Source organism: Epinephelus lanceolatus, chromosome 17, assembly GCF_041903045.1.
Source record: "Epinephelus lanceolatus isolate andai-2023 chromosome 17, ASM4190304v1, whole genome shotgun sequence".
Lineage (NCBI taxonomy): Eukaryota > Metazoa > Chordata > Actinopteri > Perciformes > Serranidae > Epinephelus > Epinephelus lanceolatus.
Window position 1 is genome coordinate 13,123,845 of NC_135750.1, and position 19,887 is coordinate 13,143,731.

The following is a 19,887-nucleotide window of genomic DNA, read 5'->3' on the forward strand; positions in this document are numbered from 1 at the left end:
TTATGTCATGTAGGATCCCCCATGCCCCCCTACAGTGGTCTGGGCTAAACCCCCAGTGTCCGTAAATCCTAGAAACACCCCTGCAGCTTAGGGCGATCCTCTGCTACCACGTGGAAAACATTCTGTAATTATTTTTTTTGCATAATTTATTACAATAAAATGACTAAAATTGTGCTCACTGCACATTAAAGATGTTTTGAACAAATATTAGACCTACATAAAACAAATTAAGAGTGTTTCTAAAGTATTTCACTGAATAAATATCCTCCTAAAAGTATAATGAATTTTTTTTTTTTTTTAAAATAAAGACCTATAATGTGTGCATTAGAGTGTTAGGAAAAAAATTCAGAGTAAGCGTTAATAAGAATATTTCAGATAAACATCATTGTTACCTGCACCAACAGTTTTCAGTACAATGTTGCCACCTAGTGCAACTATTCCGGTACTTATACTATACTATCTCCCGTCATGCACCGCGCCGAAGCTGTCACGTGTGTTCTTCTGACCAATGGCGTTGTTTGTTTGGCCGTTACTGTCCTGTCATTGGTTCAGTAAAATTTAAAAGTACCGTTTGAAATATTATTCTGTCGGAGGTTTTAGTGCGCCAGAGGCTGACTGTGGAAAGAGAGTGCTGGCGGAGGAAGCACAAGACGTTAAATATCATTTACAAATCATTTTATTCACGGAAACAATAAGCGGATAACGGAAAAAAAGGAAGAGAACGACACACCGTGATTCGGTAAGTTACGCTGGGCTAACGCCAATTTAGATTTAAGCTAGCGCTACCTAACATGCTAATTCTTACTCTTCTTTAGCTCACAGCTTTTCTCTCATATATTTACATGATAACCGACTACCGTCTGTGATATTTGACAGCAGCTGTTAATGGATAATATTGTCTCAGTATTATTGGTGTATTCATGTGCTAATTTAAAGTGTGTAACTGTACTTCCAGACTGATTTTTGCGGAGGACAACGTCTCTCTGCAGCCATGGCTTCACACAACCTGAGCGGATTAAAACGGGAGGAGAAGGGGAGAAACATCCAGGTCGTTGTCAGATGCAGGTACGGACAAAAACTACTTCAGGTTATGTTTATCTCTTTTGTGGTCAGTGTTGAACATTGTGTCAACAGTAAATAAACTTTAACAGGATCTAAGTCTGTTGTAATGTGGCAGCAGTGGTGGAATTTAACTAACATGTACATTGAGTTACCTACAAGTACGTGGTAATTTGAAACACTTGTACTTGTTATGTGACTTTACACTTCTAACTTGAAGCTTAAACGGTTAATTGATTTTTTTTTTCCTCCAGAAATTTAATTAGCAACTATTTTGATGATGTAAAACCATGTCATATTTGCAGTTTCACTAATGTGAAGACTCATTTTGATAATGTGAATAATTGTAGTGTATCAGTAGTAATGCTGAGGTTGTCACTTTGGGCTCTGGGTCATTGTGAAACCATTTCCTACTATTTTCACTATATTTTAAAAACTAAATAAAAAGATTGAAAAATAATGAGCAGATTAATCCATAATGATGATAACTATGTTGGATATAGTAGTATAACAGTCACAGCAATGTTTATGTTTTTAATGCTTTACGTACATGTTCCTGATCCTATTTACATACTTTTGCTGAAGTAAGATTTTCACACGGGCTATTTTATGTTGTGGCATCAGTGCAATACTTCCTCAACAACTGGTCATATTTATTTAAATGTATATGAGTTTAATTTATTCATTGACTGACTCAAAGTTAGATTTAGGGCCCAATACTCAATACTAGGGCTAGATTTAAGGTGTATATATATCTATATCTATCAATCAGTCTATTCGGTTAATTAAAATATTATCAAATGGCCAAGCTGCAACTTTTTAAAAAAGGCTAAATGTGTCATGACATACCATTATAAATGAAACATTGTGGTGCTACAAAGATGCCCTTTTTAAAATTTAAAAGTAATACACACACAGAACTATAATGAGGTGCTGATAAGTGTCGCACACTCTGGCTCTGTATGCATTTCTTATATTCTGATGACGTTTCAGCCTTTGGGCCGTCTTCAAGCTCGACAAACACAATGAGACACAGGTACGCTGATCTGTTATATGGACCACACCTTTTTCACACAGTCGATGGTGACTAGGTGATCATGCCGCAGCATTAGTTTGAACAGTTAAACAATTTTGAGGCCTTTTATCAAATCAAGACCTTTAATCAAAATGTTGTCGGGAGGTACAGCCAATCACATACCATCGAAACAAATGACAACAGCCACTACGTATTCTCTACCACATTTCAGTGTAATATATTCTTTAATTCACAATATTCAACAATGTTAAAAAGGCTTATTTGATGATATGCAAAAATTATCATTATAACTAGCATATCGTTTTGCACTACATCTGACCCCTTATTTTGGGAAGTAGACAGTGCTACAACAGCATGTGATACTGTTGTGTACTGTACTTCATTCAAGTCACAGAGTTAAGCCTCTGTTTTTCTGAATGAAAAGTTGCTGACAATCTTTCAAAAACCCAGAATGCTGTTTTACATCCTTTCCTGCTGTTTTGAAGGTGTTTTACAAATCCTTAAAGACTCTTGAACATCTGGATCAAAACATATTCTGTTTGCTGCACCATGAAAGAGATTTAAGTAGTTTTCCGTAGTGCGACTCAGACTGGCTGCTTGTTTTATTAGAACAAGTAAAACACATGAGCTGTCAGGTATGGGAAATAACATTACTATAGAGAAATGTAAATGATATTAAAACCTTTCACCTCGCACAAGCACCATTTCAGCTTCCCATGTTTGTTTCCATATTTCTTATTGCGATATAATTTTAATTGAGATTATTAAAATCTTTATAGATTCTGGTAATACCTTCAGAAAAGGTGTATGACTTCAATGATCTTGTGGATTTTTCAGAGACCATCCAGGCTTTATCGTTTATAAAACCAACTGTCAATTGAGTGTGATGATAATACATGATGAGACATAAACTGCGGCTTCATTTTTCCATTCTTAAAGGAAAAGATTAACCTTTAATCCCAGCTGTAAATCTGAGACTGAGGCATTGACGAAAGACAACCACTACAGCTCTCTCGTCAGTGATTTTTAGAACACTCAGAGTAACATGGATGTGTGTTGCTGATGATGTTTAACAGCTATAAAATGGTAAAAGGTTAAGCAGTCAGACAGCAGTTAGTAGTGTTGTGTAAAAGAGCGACACTCCTTTTGCCCTACAATATCTCAAATCTTCTTTTCAATCCATTTCCAGCATGTTTTAAATGTTTATCAAAAGAGCGTGTTGTAATTAATTCGACTTTATGCATAAAATACATGTTGTTGTTGTTGTTGTAGGATGTGTAGCTGGTTGGTAAATTAATCTGTCAACCAGCCTCCTGACAAATCCCATTTCTAAGTGTGATGTATCAGAGAAGTCACATGTGTCTCTGCTGCGTCGTTTTCAGGCCTTTTAACACGACGGAGCGCAAATCATCCTATGGGGTCATGGAGTGCGATTCAAACAGGAAGGAGGTGACCGTGAAGACGGGAGGGATAAACGACAAGGCGTCACGAAAGACCTACACATTTGACATGGTGAGTGGATGCAGATGTGCATTTTGTCTTTGCGCACTGAAGTATGACACAATGTGGTGTTTTTTCTGTGGGGCGTCTTTGTGTAGTCCTAAACATGAGCTGATCGGACATATTTTAATGGACCTGTATGAAAATCTGATCCTGACTTCACTGGACTCTGCTCTGTTTTGTCCACTTAAGCCTGAAATAAAACTGAAAAATGAAACTTGTCTGTTGTGCAAGCAGCTTCACGCTGTACAACTGCAAGTGTGTTTGTAGTTCCAAAACTCCCAACAGAGTGATACGCCTTTTCTCTCGTGGATCACGTCACATCAGTTTCAGGAGTCACATTCTCTCTGTTAATCTTTCTTTTGTATCATATCAACAATTTAAGCTAATTAGCCTTTTACAATAAGGATCATCAAGTGCAATATCAAAGAAATAATCATGAGCATTCTGTATTAACCATGTGCTCCTTACACTTACCCATATTTCAGATCTGATACTGTATACACACCCTAATGCAACCCACCTAAACTGATTTTAAACTGGGACCTTCAGTTTTAAATCAAGCTGTTAAATGTAAGTTATGTCAGTAGTAGGTACACCTGTTATTTCAGTGTGTCAGATGCATGTTTAAAAGAATACTTCACCCGCAAAATGACCATTTGTGTTCCAGCTACTCTGCGCATGTCACGGTAAATTCTCGAAGAATCCTTTGTTTTTCTTACATGCCTCCGAAGTGAATGGAGAATCCAAAAGGGCCAACATTCTTCCTGAATTGAATGCTACTTGTCCATGCATGAGACTGTTTGTACCAACATGTTTTTATATCGTAATTTTATGTGAATATTTTCATGGTGGGAAAGCATTGAGCATATGACACTATAAACAAGACTGCACAAGTTGTGTGAGAGTTTCTAAACGGATGTTTTGATTTAGTTTTGCTGTTGTTAAACGCGGTCCCCTTTATTTCAATACATGAAGAATATTTGCCTGTTTTGGATTCTACGTTCACTGTGGAGGCGTGAGGGGAAAAAAAAAGTTTTCCTCATATATTCAACATGACAAGCGTCATAGATATACAAATGGTCATTTAGCAGGTGTCTTATACCTTAAATCAACATTTAGGTAAATATGAAAACTTGATCAGGACGTCCACAGTTGATAGCATGGAATAGGAAGGTGTGACTAATTGCTGAAGTCTACTGTAGGTTAATTCTCTCCGTTGTATTTTTTTAAATGTTTTTCTGCAGGTGTTTGGTCCAGCTGCCAAACAGATTGATGTGTACAGAAGTGTCGTTTGCCCCATTTTGGATGAAGTCATCATGGGATACAACTGCACTGTTTTTGCGTGAGTCTTCACTTCTGTTCTGCACTGTACTGTAGTTATTCGTTTATATGCTTATTTTTTCCCATTAACATTAAATAATAACTTGTCGCCTCTCTGCTGTTTTGTTCAGCTACGGTCAGACTGGAACAGGAAAGACGTTCACCATGGAGGGAGAGAGGAGTCCAGACGAGGAGTTCACCTGGGAGGAGGTGAGGAAAGAGCCATAAATCACTTGTATCTCTTCTACCTCCTTTTTTTTTTACTGCATAATCAAATCAGACAGTTACAGAGCTGTATGCAGCTGAAAATAAGCTGATTAACTGTTTGGATTTTTTTAGGACCCTCTGGCTGGCATCATCCCCAGGACGCTGCACCAGATCTTTGAGAAGCTTTCCGAAAACGGCACCGAGTTCTCCGTCAAAGTCTCCCTGCTGGAGATCTACAACGAGGAGCTGTTCGACCTGCTCAGCCCCAGCGAGGATGTCAACGAGCGTCTGCAGCTCTTCGACGACCCGCGTAACAAGGTAACCTGTGTCAAATATCTGCTGTTATGATTCCAGGATTTGTCTTTGGAAAGTATCCTCCACTCCGCTGTATGACTTCTGTCTTCTTTAAAGGAATTGGGAAATGCATATTTTGCTTTTCTGAAATTGTCTTATTTTGCTTTTTCTCAGAAAAAAGCAACAGAAATATAGTTCCTAAATTTCACAGTACCCATTGAGGTGTTTCTGAAAGCTGTGAGGGACAGAACTTGATCAAGCTCAATACATGTCTCTTAAAATGTAGTTTATATGCGAATATTGTTGCATTGTGTTGACATTTTTCCGTCTTTGATCTCTGTTCTGACGGCTGTGTCGTGTGCTGCAGCGCGGTGTGGTGGTGAAGGGTCTGGAGGAGGTGACGGTTCACAACAAAGATGAGGTTTATCAGATCTTGGAGAGAGGATCAGCCAAGAGGAGGACGGCCTCCACGCTCATGAACGCCTATTCCAGGTACTCACTGAGGAGACTAAACTGTACTGCACTCTTCTGGATGATTTCTGTACCAGATACGAACAATATCTGCTACTTAGGCTGATTGTTTACTGTTTCCCTCTCGTATCTCTGTGTAGTCGCTCCCACTCTGTGTTCTCGGTCACCATCCACATGAAGGAGATTACCCTGGATGGAGAGGAGCTGGTGAAGATTGGTAAACTCAATCTGGTAATGATCCTTTATGATAAATATGAGCAGTTTAATGTAATAATGTGATACTTGCTTATAGATCAATACACCAATCTTTAAAGAAAATCTGTGAGTAATCCCTCTCTGACAGTGATTATTAGGCTAAAATAAGGTCATTATAAGTTATCAGTTATGTATATTGTTATATTTAAAGTGGAAATAGATGAGTGTTATGCTTTAACTTGTCATTATGAAATGACTGATCGCTGTAAAATATTGACATCACTGGTGTCTAGATTGCTTTAGATTGGTTCCGTCACCGGACACGACCTCCCGGGGAAAATCACGGCACAATTTATAGCACAAACAAAATGCATCAACCATTATGTAACCAAAACAAAAAGAAGATAGCACTTTGGTTATTCCCGCTAGCTGTCACTTCCAATACTGGGGGTAACTGCAAAGAACTTATAAAGATACTTACTGGTAACTGGAGACGTTGGCTACTGACCAACGATTGAATTCTGTACAGTCTGGAGTCGATTAATAGATTTTTGATTCAGGCAAGAAAAGAAGCTGTAAACGTGCCTCCTCTCCCCCAGGTGGATCTCGCCGGTAGTGAGAACATCGGGCGTTCGGGTGCGGTGGACAAGCGAGCTCGCGAGGCGGGAAACATCAACCAGTCTCTGCTGACGCTGGGTCGAGTGATCACTGCTCTGGTGGACAAAAGGCCTCACATCCCATACAGGTAGAGTCAGCGTTCATTTGTGAATCAAATCAAAATCAAATGACTAGTTAGATAAATAATGTGTACTTTTCCCACAGAGAGTCAAAGCTGACCAGAATCCTGCAGGACTCTCTGGGAGGACGAACCAAAACCTCCATCATCGCCACCGTGTCGCCTTCCTCCAGCAACCTGGAAGTACGTCCAGTTGTCTCTGTGGAAACATGTGTCTCCATGTGCTAATGTTCCTTCCAGAGATAACATTTCTGTTGTTTATACGCGCTTGACTCTGATTCAGTGCATGCTGCTGATGATGTAATATTCATTCTGTCCATGCAGGAGACACTGAGCACGCTGGAGTACGCCAGCAGAGCCAAGAACATCATGAACAAACCCGAGGTCAACCAGAAACTCACTAAGAGGACGCTCATTAAGGTAGATGGGTCTAAAGGCCGAATATCTGCTGCATGTTGGGAGATGTCTTTGATTCAAACAGTGAAGTCAAACAACACATTTCAGCATCTTTAATGAAAATATTGGTGTTTCTATACAGGAATACACAGAGGAGATCGAGCGTCTGAAGCGCGACCTGGCCGCCACTCGAGACAAAAACGGAGTTTACCTGTCTGCAGAGAACTACGAGTAGGTCACATGAAAGCACCAGGAACACAGTTTTATTTGTTCTACTGGAAGTTATTCTTTATCCACATAACACCTAGTACATCACAAAAACCTGTGGAACTAAACATTTTGAAGTTACGGCCAGATAATTTGTCGTTTTTTTAATTGCTTGTGACAATTAATCAATTATTCTAAATTACTGTTTATTTTCTGAGGTTTAGATGCCTTATTTAAGAGTGTTAAAATTTAACTTCCTGTTAAGTAGCTCCACTCTGTAGAGCTGCAACAATTAATTGATTAGTTATAAATAAATAATAAACTAATTTGATGATTGATTTGATAATTAGAAGGAAAAAAAGAAGTCAAAAGCTTCTTGAATATAATTTTTTTTTCTGGTTTCTTTCCTTTCCTATGACAGTAAACTGAGTATCTTTGGGTTGTGGAAACATCAAGTGATTTTAGGAGGCCATCTTGAGCTTTGGGAAACACAGATTTTCTGACATTTATTCGACCTAACAAATCATCAGTTAATAGAGAAAATAAACAATGGATTAATCAACAATGAAAATTATCACTAGTTGCAGCCCTGTTATTGCTCATGATTCATGAATGCATCCATTGAGCAAACCCTTTAATCGTTCAAGAAATAATAACACAATACCCCCAAAAAAGTCCAACTTTATCTGAATGTGCCGTTCAAAAATCATTGTAGCGAAGGTATCAGGTTATTTATTACCACTTGGGTTTTTTTTAATGCGCTTTGCTTTTTATTTTTTATAATAAACTCAGGTGGTTATTGTGCGTTTTGAAATTGTTTTTCCATACACTTGTTTTTATTTAAGAAAGAAAGGCTTTTATTTGAAGAAACTGTTTTTAATAAGATGTACGTTCACATTTAGAGATGTTGGAGGCAGTTTGCTGTACGTTGTGTCGTCTTTTCTGCTGTTTCAGGTATGAACTAACAGTCCTGTGGTTGTGTGTGTGTGTGTGTGTGTGTGTGTGTGTGTGTGTGTGTGTGTTTCAGGCAGATGATGACTCAGATCAGCGCTCATGAGGAGCACTCAGTTGAGTACACCGACAGGATCGCTGTCATGGAGGAGGAACTGAGGAAGGTACGTGAGCTTCAGGTTAACGCAACATGGAGTCAAGCTATGACTTGAAAAACAGCTTGCACCACTTAAGTTAGTTACCATGTAGAATTAAAATATTTATTAAAATTTACACCAGAGCTGCAACAATTTATTTTCTGTCAATCAATTAATCAACTAAACGGCAACTACTTTGATAATCGATATACTGCCATTTATAAAGCAAAAATTCTAATCACTGTCAAGTTCCAGCCTCTCAAATGGGATGGTTTGCTGTTTTTCTTTGTCATATATGACAGTAAACTGACTTTCTTACGGTCAGTCAGACAAAACAAGCAAACTGAAGACATTATTGTGTCAAATTGTGACAAATTGTGAATGTAATTTTTTAAACATTAAACGGGTATAAAGTAAGTCCTTATTAACTGTTGTCATCTGGGAACATGTCGAAAGATGAGAGACAGGGATTTTCCCACAGCTTAATAAACTTGTGACAACACTAGTGTTACTGATTTCACCTCTGTAATGTGACCAGGGTCCCTATTGGCATTGGGTTTTAATCCAAAATATTACCAAATATTGGCTTTTGCTTTTTGCTTTGACACCAAATCCTTCGTCATCATCTTGAAACGGTTTATTAACGGGTAGCCCCTTGACATGAACCATCTTGTTTTCGAGGGGGGGTCCGACACAAAACGTACAACACACCTCATTACAGTGGACACAATCACAACATACAACATAGATACATGGCTCTCATTTACCGACCCACTCTCACATCATTCCCATGAGCCCACAATACCTGCACATAATGAAAGGGATGTAAATGCCACAAGACACCTGGAGGATCAATATGATGATGATAATAACAATAAAAAGCTCATCTTCTTGATCAGCTGTTTTAATTCTTGTCACGTGAAGTGAAACCTGACTCCAGCTGCTGTGCTCTTTCTCCTTTTATATCAGCAAATGTCATTCACACTTTGTTTCTCTCTGCAGGTGACAGAGCTGTTTTCTGACAGTAAAACCAAGCTGGAGCAGTGTACTGTAGACCTCGACGAGAAGCAGCAGAGGTGAGGGATTGTTCTTAAAAACCCTTTAACATTTGAAATGAGACCGCAGGAGTTTAAACCAGAGTCAAGCTCTACATTTGAAGGATGTTTTTTGTCTGTGTGTCAGGCTGGAGGAGACTAGCAAAGACCTGCAGCAGACCAAAGACAAGCTGAGTCAGGAGGAGTTCATCTGCTCGGAGCTCACCTCAGCTCAGGAATCCCTCTACGACACAGCGGGACAGGTACGGACGAGCCTCACTGACGCTGACACATGACGCTTCAATGTACATGACGCTCAGTTTGAAGTGTGTTCATCTGCTGAGGTTTCATTAACTATATTTAGGTGTTGGCTTGTTTTAATTTGCTTTTCTGTCCTTCTCTTTTTCTGTTCCTTTTTTTTTTGCCCATGTATTTTCCATACTGATAATAATGTCACTGTTTCTTGTATCATACTCAGTGCAACTTCCTGTCTTGTAGCTGCTTTGGACCAAACTTCCTTTTCTCTGAAAAATTTTTTAACCTCTTTTGCACTCAGCTTTGTAAAATTGACACACATTTACAAGTACCATGGATTTGAATACATGCTTAAGTTTCAAAATGAGTTACTTAGTTTGTATTTGGTGAGAATTTTGAATGTTAAATAATATTTGTGTTTTCATTTTTGTGTTTTCTCTCTCAGCTGCTGAGTACAGTGAATGCCAGCACCAGTGACGTGTCGGGCCTGCATGACAAGCTGGACAGGAAGAAAAAGGTCACGTTTTTCAATCGGTATATCCCTAAACTTAGCGTCGTCATTGTCCCAGATCAGCTGAGGACATGACATGAGGAGAGAATTCCCCATATTGCCTAATCTAAATGAAACCCTTTAACAAGAAGAAAGAAGAAATGCATTGCCTCAGAGCTGGAAAACTGCTTTCTGTGCACATGAAAAGTTTTTAGGTTTTGCAGATTTGTGGTTTTCGCAGGACTCCTTGACATCAAAAAGATTTAGAGACCCACAAGTTGCACCAAACAGATGAGAGTTAAATCAGAGTCTGAATTCTCAGATGGCCCAAGGGAATGATAAACTGATGAAATGTAATGTGTTTTGTTAATAATCGCTTGCACGACAGCTCTCAGAGGAATTTGACAGTAAAAGTAAACATGAGTGAGACAAAGAATGACTTTATTTCGAGCAAAACAAAACATCAACAGACATGCTTGAAAAGGAGTAGTACACTATATATCATCCCACCCCTTCTCAGTATTCATGTCTCACTTAAAAAGGAAATGATCAGGGCGTCGTTAGCGTGGTGGATAGTGCCGGCGCCCCATGTATAGAGGCGATGCCTCGCTGCAGCGGTCGCAGGTTCGACTCCGGCTCGCAACCCTTTGCTGCATGTCAACCCCCACTCTCTCTCGCCCTATTTCACTCTGTCCTGTTCATTAAAGGCTAAAAGCCCAAAAAATAATATTAAAAAAAAATGATCAACAACTATCCCAAACTTATTTACAACCATTATTAAAGAAGAATAAACAGCAGTCTCAGATATGAAATATACAAACCCCATCTCAACCAAGCCCAGATAAATACATAAACCAGCCCATCAGCATCACCCCTCTTCGTCTGTGTACCTCCTAAATATACTGTCTGTACATCTTTTTAAAGAGCTCTGTAGTTGTGCTTCCCTTCAACTCCTCATCTAACCCAGTCCATAAACCCACCCAACACACTGAAATACACAGACTTGTCAAAGTTGTACCAACACAATGTTATCCCCCTCCCTGTAGATTATCTCTTGCTTTGTACATTATTTGTATGGACTTAAATTTAACCAAGTCCTCGAATTTCAATGCATGTGACTTTAAAAACAGTGTGTTTGTGTGTTCCCTATGTCCAAACATTATGTACAGTCCTTATGGCTTTTTTGTGTAATATATGTAATGTATATAAATTGCTTCTATAAGTGTTACCAGACCTCCACACAGTAATTAAGATGTTGTAAAACGAGTGAGCAGTAGATGATGTATAGTGATTTATGGCCCAGTGTGACTGCACTGCTCCTTGCCAGCTTTGATTGAATGTGACTTATTAGAGGTCTTCGGCTGATTTTGTGATCCAGCGTCACTCTAAGGAATATATTTTCAGGCACTTTTTCTACATCAACATTTACTGTCTTAATTTGCACTTGCGTATCGATTTTTCGACTTCCAAATAACATGATTCTCAAAAGCAGCTGTAAAGCCTCTCCAGAGCTTAAAATATGTAATGATAGAATTATATTTTAATTATTGATTAATCTGTTTAGTATTTGTAGGATTAATTGAGTAATCTCATATGATAAAAAATTACAGAAAATTATGAAAAAGCCTGTCACTTCAAATGTTGTGTTTTGTCCGACCAGCAAACCAAAACTCAAAGATAGTCAGGTTAAAAGAATAAAGTTTCCTCTCGCTAATGAAAAGTTGTATTCATGAGCAATTAAAGCATATTTGCCTAAAAAAGTGAATGAAGTACACAAATACGACCTTTAAGTGGTCGTAAAGATCAGCAACTCCATCTGTGCACCGGTAACTTTACAGGACTAACAAAAAACTCACTTGATCTGAATTTGCAGGTGGAGCAGCACAACAGTCAGATCCAGCAGAGTTTTTCTCAGCGGATGGAGGGAGCGTTCAGCAAGATGCAGCGCTGCGTTCAGCAGCAAGGAGCCAAACACCACAACATGCTGAGCGGCTACTCGCAGGCCATCGGTGAGAACACAGAGCTACAGAGATCCAACCTGTAGGAAAGAGATAAACGTGTGAAGTATAGAATAATCAGAGGGTCACTAAAATCGACTCTGAGGAGCAGGAATGTGCTCAAGGAGGAAAGGTCAGGGGTCACCAAAATCACTAGGATTCAGTTCTTGCCATCCATTGGACATCCACAGAAATTTTATTGAAACTTGGTTTAGAAATATTGTTCCTGCCCTCAGAAATTCAAAAGGTTTAGGACCAGAGATACTGCTGGGAGGACAGGTATGAAGTGTAACATACAGATATTTAGGAAAACGTTTATCTCAGAAAATGAAAAAGCAAATTTAGTTTCAATTTTATTTACAGATAAATAAAGGTGACTAATGTTTCTGTGCTTTCCTGCGCAGACGGTGTGCTGGTGATGAATGAGGCGGCACTGAAGGGAGCTCTGACCACCGTCGAGTCCGTCGTGGGAGGAGTCGGGCAGCTGGTGGCCGAGGGCGTTGCTCGCTGTCAGGACAGGGTGAAGCAACAGGAGGCGCTGTGTCAGCAGGACAAGGAGAGTCTGCTGCAGCTGCTGGTGAGGACAGAGACGATCTCCACAGTTTAACTGACAAGACGAGGGTTTCTAAAGGCGAATGTATTTGGTTTAAAACTGTTGTTGTGATTTTTTTTTTTTCCCCCTAATCGGGCCATTATTATCCCAAAATCAAAGTTCAGATTTCCTCAGATTTTGTTAAATGTTTTTGTGTTTGTAGGAAGAGCATCGACAAGACATGGAGGAGGTGCTGGTGGTTCGGACTCTGATGGGTCTGTCAGCTGTGAAGGAGCTCAACGACACTCTGAGAGCCACCGTGGAGACGCAGCGAGCTCTGGCCGACAAGGTGAGTCCATGTCTCTGAAAGGGAAGGAAAGAATCACCTAAAATGATTTGCAGTATTTAATTGTCTTCATTTGTGTTATGAAATAAGTGATTTATAAACACGTTACTTAACACCTGTTGTCACAGTGTCTTACATGAACTTGTGCTGAAGGCTCCTTATCATTGTCACTGTCTCCTGCTCTCAGGTGGAGGCGATGAAGGAGGTGGGCGTGTTCTTCGGCGGCTTGGTTCGGGAGCTGGCTGGGCTGCGGGAAGAAGCCGTGCAGGGTCTGAGCTCACTGCAGGCTGAACATGACAAGCTGGAGGACGAGATCAGACAGGCGCAGGACAGACACCAGACGGTAAGAAGTGAGCTGTGAAACAAGACGCAGTTTCAGCAGCTTCTGTCCAGCTTCCGTTTGAATGTGACGAGAGAGATTAAAGTTATTTTGTCAAAGACGACAATTCTACTTGACACCATCCTGTGCGCCTCGTTATTCGTCTATGCACATTGCGTTTTTGCAGCAGAGCCCTAAACATCTCAAGTCATACCTGATCAGATTTTATTGATAAGGCTCCATTTTTCATCTCTGTGATGCATATTGTCACATTTCCATGTCTATAGAAATTGTCACCCACCTACTTTTTAAAAGGCGAGTTAGTTACGTTGGTCACAGATATTTCTGTGAATGTAAAATGAAACTAACGTCATCACTGTGCTTCCTGCTGTCAGGGTATGAAGCAGACCATCCAGTGCCTGCAGGACCAGCTCAACTTGCTCGCCATGGAGGCCACGAGGGACTACACCGACCTGCGCTCAGCCTCCAAAGCTCTGCAGAAACCTCTACAGCTCCTCCAGGAGAACATCACCAGGTGAGTGTCAGACACATGGACAAGCTACAAACAGAAATCCTTGTCAAAGTCAGATTTAGGGGCAATTTTCAGCCACTGAAATTGTCTTACATCATTTTGTGTCCCTGTGTGCAGCGGATGCAGCACAGTAGAGCGTCAGGCCTCAGCCCAGGCAGACCTCCTCTCCTCCACCTCCTCCTCCCTCGCCTCCTCTCTGCGTCTGACCACCAACGAGAGCCAGCAGGCCCTGGAGGAGATGACGGGCTGCTGCTCTCACCTCCACAGCTCTGTGTCTGGTACACAACACATCTTTTAACCCTTAAACCTTCATCTAAAGTACAGTCAGTGTGCATTGTTGCTGATGCTGTTGATTGGTGGCTGCAGGTCTGGTCGAACGTGACGTCCAGTGGAGCGCCAGAGTCAGGGAGCATGCAGAGAGCAAAGCCCAGGAACACCTCTCCCTGACGGGGAAGATTTCCACTGAAGCGCAGACTCTCCATCAGGTAAATATAACCTCTGACCTCTGCATGTTTTAACTTTTATTTCTTAACTAGATTTTTCTGTGGAATTTTTCTTTAAGTGAACACATTCATGTCTTATTCACTGATGATTTTATCTATTAAGCTCCAGTGTATGTGTCTTAATTTTCTTTTTATGTATGTAGAATGTTTTATGGGTGAAAGCCAACTCCAAATTTCCTATAATGTGGGTCAGTAAGTTTGAGGTTTCACTGCATCGCAACAGACGCTTCACCCTGGGAGATGAAACTTGTTGTAATGTGCCTGTACTCTAAACCCTTACCTTTTCTCCAGAGCGTGGAGATGCGCTGCAGTGAACAGCTGAGAACAGCCGAGGAGGAGCTGTCTGGTCGGAAGGAGGAGGTGAAGCGGGTTCTGGTGGCCGTGCAGAACCAGACCTCCCAAGACCGGACTGTCCTGGACCAACAGCAGGCCGAGCTGCAGGAGTACGTGGAGACGAGCCAACAGGTGGTCCAGGGCTTCCTGCAGGAGGAACTGCAGCAGGACGTTCCCACGGGTAAATTAAATTCTCAGTGTGTTAAAAATTTAATATTCTGCTGTAGTTTTTTTGTGTATGAGAGAACATATTGAGTCTTGTGTTTTCGAATCCTTGAGCTGGTCCACGTTTCCCACGGTCATGGAAAAACTGGAAAAGTCATAAAAATAAAGTGATGGAATTATGTTGTGTGTAATGATATTGTTACAGTAACCTTTGATGTATTATCTTCCAGGTAATGTAACATAATTTTCTCCTCACGTTCTGTCTCCCGTTGTGTATGCCAGCTAGCTGAAATATTGTTTGAACAGAGTTTGATCTGATATGCTTTTAAAAAAAATAGAATTAAAAAAAAAAAGCCAGGCAAGTAGTAGGGCATGAAAAAAAATCATTATGGGTCCTTGAAAAGTCCTGAAAAGGATTAAAAGTCCATGAAAATGTGAGTTAACCCAGAGTCCAGGTCACTAACGCAGTTCTGCTGTTGCCTTCAGGTGCGACCCCCCAGCGTCGGGAGTTTGTGTATCCCAGGCGGCTGGAGAAGTCGCGAAGCCGCGGTGAGCTGCTGGAGATCCTGAGGAGGCAGCAGGAGGAGCTGCAGGCCGCTATGGAGGAAGAGGAGGAGGAGCAGGAGGAGGAAGACAAACACAGCCAGGTTGATCACGTACGTTAACTCTTGTTTTTTTTCTTTGGTTTCTCCTGCTGATTGTTGTTAAGCCTCCACATTGTTGGATGTAGGATGGTTCAGGTTCACATAAGCTTATTTAATACCTAATAGATTTATATGTTTTATTGAGTCCAGTTTAAATGCATTCATTATATTGACTAACTTAATTGTCTGGCATGCTTCTCTGGACATTTTGGTTCATACACTTCAACAATGGTGGTTCATTCCCTGTTTTTCAGGTCATTCACATTTATTTATGTAATTATTTATTTATTTTGCTAAGCTGAACTTGCAAAAATGCTACCTGCTGGCTGGAATAGTGTTATTTTGGCTCAGTTTTCACCATCCACATTGCTCTTTGTTGTGTTTAGGACTCTCTGGAGGACGAGCTGAGTACTTGTAATGAAAGTTTGGCCACGGAGGCGTCCTTCAACGACGAGAACCTCGTCTTCAACGAGAGCAAACGCGTTCCCTTCTTCAAGGTGGGCGGCAAAAACAATACACTTTTTATTTTAGTTAAAGGTTGAAAAATGTCTCCATAGGAATGCACATGTGACTTTCAGCACATTTTATCATATAGTGATAACAATGATTTTATAATTTTACATTTTCCAGCAAAAGAAGGGCGGCAAGAAGGAGGCGAAGACCCTCTCCAGGCCGAAAGCGACAGAAAACGAAGCCTCAACACCTCAGAAATCCAGACTGCCACTCCGCTGTCAAAACTAAAACAGTTTTTAATATATTCTTCTGTAACAATGTTATTACTGTCCAACTCTTGTATTTTAAGTCTTTCTTGTCTTCTGAATGTGGATGTTGTGTCACGAGGTATCACTTGTTTTAAGTACCAGAATGGTCTCGATGTTTTCAAGTTGCTTGTAAAATTAAAGAGATTTATATACTTGTTTTATACGTTGGTGAATTATTGACTCCAGTAGATACAATTCAGTTGTTTATTCTGAGAGGTAAACAGGATTTTTCACGTTGGTCCAAAATGAGGAACTTAGATTTGGTGAAAATGCTTTGACAGAAGTAACAGGATCTGTCACAATACCTGCACGTGTACTATTCACAAGTGGTCTAGTTACGTATTTCTGGTAATTTAAGCTCCTCAGACTGTGCAGGACATTCAGAACTCATGAGGCTCTTGATTTGGACAACAGCATCAGCAGCTCAACCAAGCCAGGCTAGCTGTCCCCAAAAAGTTTAACTACTCCTGAAGTGAGCACAAATGTGGGTATAGTCAGGTTCATAAAGTCCTGATTTCAACCTTTGTTCAAAATCTTTGGGGAGTTTACAAACATTTGGAAAGTTTAGAGTGTGACAAACCCCATCTTGCACTTTCAAAATGGTGACCACCCATAACCTGTTTATAGCTGGATCCCTCATGGTAGATCAAATTGTTTCAGAGTTTAGTAAATTGCATATTTTTTCAAGCCAATAAAACACATGGAACCATTTCCAATACATTTAAAATATAACCTGACCCTGCACCTGTACTAGAAAAAACACATCTGTCAGGATGCTTAAAAAAGAAGACAAGGTGATATCTGATTTCATGTAAAATGCAACAAAACAGAACATGAAGTTTTAAGTGTAATTTGGGTGTTTAACCTCCTACAACCCTGTGTGCTCATATACTTTTGGGATTGCTGCACCTTTTGCTTTACTTTAGCTTAACAAGACCTGTTGTCCTCTTTCGTGGACACTTTTTTTTGGCCATCGAGAGCTAACAAAACTACTCTAAATCAGTGGTTCCCGATTTATACAGTCACAGGGTCCAGATTAGATGCCAAGTCCATCTACAGCCGATCCCAATTCAGAAGTGGACAAGGTCCAAAACCTGATAAAACCTTATGGTGAAACTTCTTTATTCTTCTTTCTTTTGTAATTATGTTTGTAGTGTGATATTGCATACAATTTTTTGGCCAATTCTAGCAACAGTAACAAGCTAAGACCCTGTTAATTAGGAAGTACTCGTTTGAGGACACTGGGACTTTATTATTGTGTTGTGGCAGCATTTCACACAGGTGAAAAAAAACAAAGGACAAAAAGGACATTCCTAGCTTGGTGTATGGAGCAAGGGAAAATTCATACAGAATCACAAATCCATCAAATCACAAAGCTTTTGCTGTGTTCTGGCATTAAAATAATCAGTTATACACTTTATTATACAATGTGACTAATTAAGATAGTTCCGTTGAGTTCAGTTCATTTTGGCCATTCTCCAACTTATAAAACACAAATGCACTTGTTGATAGACAACACATAAACATTGAGTTAAAACTTTTTTAGCAATGTAAAACAACAAAACCGAAAAGGTGCAGGCTGAAACCTTAGCTTATTACATCTACCCTTTAAACATTAATTGTTTCTATCAGCTCCCTTTAAATTATACAGAGCAATAAGAAACTGACTGAAATCCACCCACCCATCCACTGAGCTACATTTGACACATTTGATTTTATCACGTGCTGTAACGTTAATGCCAAAAATATAGAGCGACCTTTAGGGGGCAGTAATGGCTGACTGACTTTTCTATAAAGCACAAACTAGTGTTATTATATCACTTTCCAACACTAGATAGCCGTCATAGTAGTTAATATACATATTGACCACCTGACTATACGTAAACCCCGTCCTACGTTAGTTTAAAAATAATATTTGTAATTTTAAGTACAAGGACGACAGGAAGGTGCCCAATTACTTTCGATTTCCACAGGTGTAACGGTGAATAACGTCTCCCCTTCAAATCACGTTCCACTCCGGATACCGGAAACTGCCTGTCTAAACGCGTAACTTACATATCACACATAATAACAACTGTATAATGTTAGCCTGATTATTCAGTGTAGTTTTTGATGTTTTTCAACGTGCCTTCTTTTTTTCTTATCCAAGTTTTCTTCAAATCTGCTGAAGAACGTCATTCTGGATGTGACCGGATGTGACGTAGTGTAGCTGCCCAACGCTAATGCCTGTGCACTTTAAATAGAATTGATTTAAAAAAAAAAACAGTTAAAATCATTAAATAGAATTAAATATATCGTAAGTATGTAATACCAAGCTGTGTTAGTCGGTTGTGGCAGACGTATTCGGATATTTTAAGTCCTGTATTAAAACTGTTAAGTTAAAGTACAAAAGTAAAAAAGTAGTCATTACACAGAATGTTTTTTTTATGTATAGCCTACCAGTACTGTTATGACTGTGTTGCAGCTGCTTACAGAGGAGCTCATTTTAATTACTTCATAAACTGCTGGGTGTTTAATTTATTTTATTTTAATAATACAACGTTTATTGTATTTATTATCTCGTATTTTTCTCTAGACAAGGCAAGTTTATTTGTATAGCACATTTCAGCAACGAGGCTATTCAAAGTGCTTTACATAAAACATACATCAAGTAAAAGCAATAAAGGCAACATAAAAAGACATTAAATACAATCAAAAAGAGTTACATTGGAAATAAAATACTACAATTAATTAAAAAGAGTTTAGTTAAAAAGAAAAAAAAGCTAAAACAGAATAAGTTACAGTGCAGTGTGAGATAATAATCAGAAGCCTCAAGTTTGATTTAGTAATAGGCAGCAGCAAACATAAAAGTCTTCAGCTCTGATTTAAAAGAACTCAGAGTTGCAGCAGACCTACAGTTTTCTGGGAGTTTGTTCCAGATATGTAGAGCATAAAAACTGAATGCTGCTTCTCCATGTTTGGTTTTGACTCTGGGAACAGAAAGCAGACCTGTCCCAGACAACCTGAGAGGTCTGGATGGTTCATAACGTAGCAGCAGATCAGAAATATATTTTGGCCCTTAACAATTCAGTGGTTTATAAACCAACAACAGTATTTTAAAGTCACTTCTTTGACAGACAGGAAGCCAGTGTAAAGATCTGAGAACTGGAGTGATATGATTCACTTTCTTGGTCTTAGTGAGGACTCGAGCAGCAGCGTTCTGAATCAACTGCAGCTGTCTGATGGATTTTTTAGGGAGACCTGTGAAGACACCGTTACAGTAGTCGCGTCTACTAAAGATAAATGCATGGACAAGTTTTTTCCAAATCCTGCTGATATAGACTATTGTCTTTTTTTATGTGGTATGCCATGGAACTTTCTCTGTGTCCTTTACTATTATTGTTATTATTATTTTATTATTATCATTATTATTATTATTTTATTATTATTATCATATCATTATTTTATTATGATCATTATTATTA

The 19,887-nt window shown here is 39.5% G+C and overlaps 1 protein-coding gene across 2 annotated transcripts; it reads left to right on the forward strand.

Moving 5' to 3' along the window:
* Positions 1-586: 586 nt before the first annotated feature.
* Positions 587-16,584, forward strand: kif11 (kinesin family member 11). 2 transcript variants are annotated; one of them, XM_033612608.2, is made up of 27 exons: positions 587-739; positions 956-1,065; positions 3,478-3,607; positions 4,843-4,940; positions 5,050-5,128; positions 5,258-5,443; positions 5,787-5,911; positions 6,031-6,121; positions 6,685-6,830; positions 6,908-7,004; positions 7,146-7,241; positions 7,360-7,448; positions 8,452-8,539; positions 9,515-9,588; positions 9,695-9,809; positions 10,247-10,318; positions 12,165-12,300; positions 12,693-12,865; positions 13,044-13,169; positions 13,354-13,509; positions 13,881-14,020; positions 14,135-14,295; positions 14,384-14,502; positions 14,812-15,034; positions 15,505-15,674; positions 16,049-16,159; positions 16,293-16,584. In XM_033612608.2, the coding sequence occupies exons 2-27, from the start codon at positions 992-994 to the stop codon at positions 16,401-16,403; spliced, it is 3,186 nt and encodes a 1,061-aa protein (XP_033468499.2). In that variant the 5' UTR covers positions 587-739; positions 956-991; the 3' UTR covers positions 16,404-16,584. The 2 variants fall into 2 exon arrangements, with proteins under 2 accessions (XP_033468499.2, XP_033468500.2); XM_033612609.2 differs by having other exon boundaries at positions 15,505-15,665.
* The last annotated feature ends 3,303 nt before the right edge of the window (positions 16,585-19,887 follow it).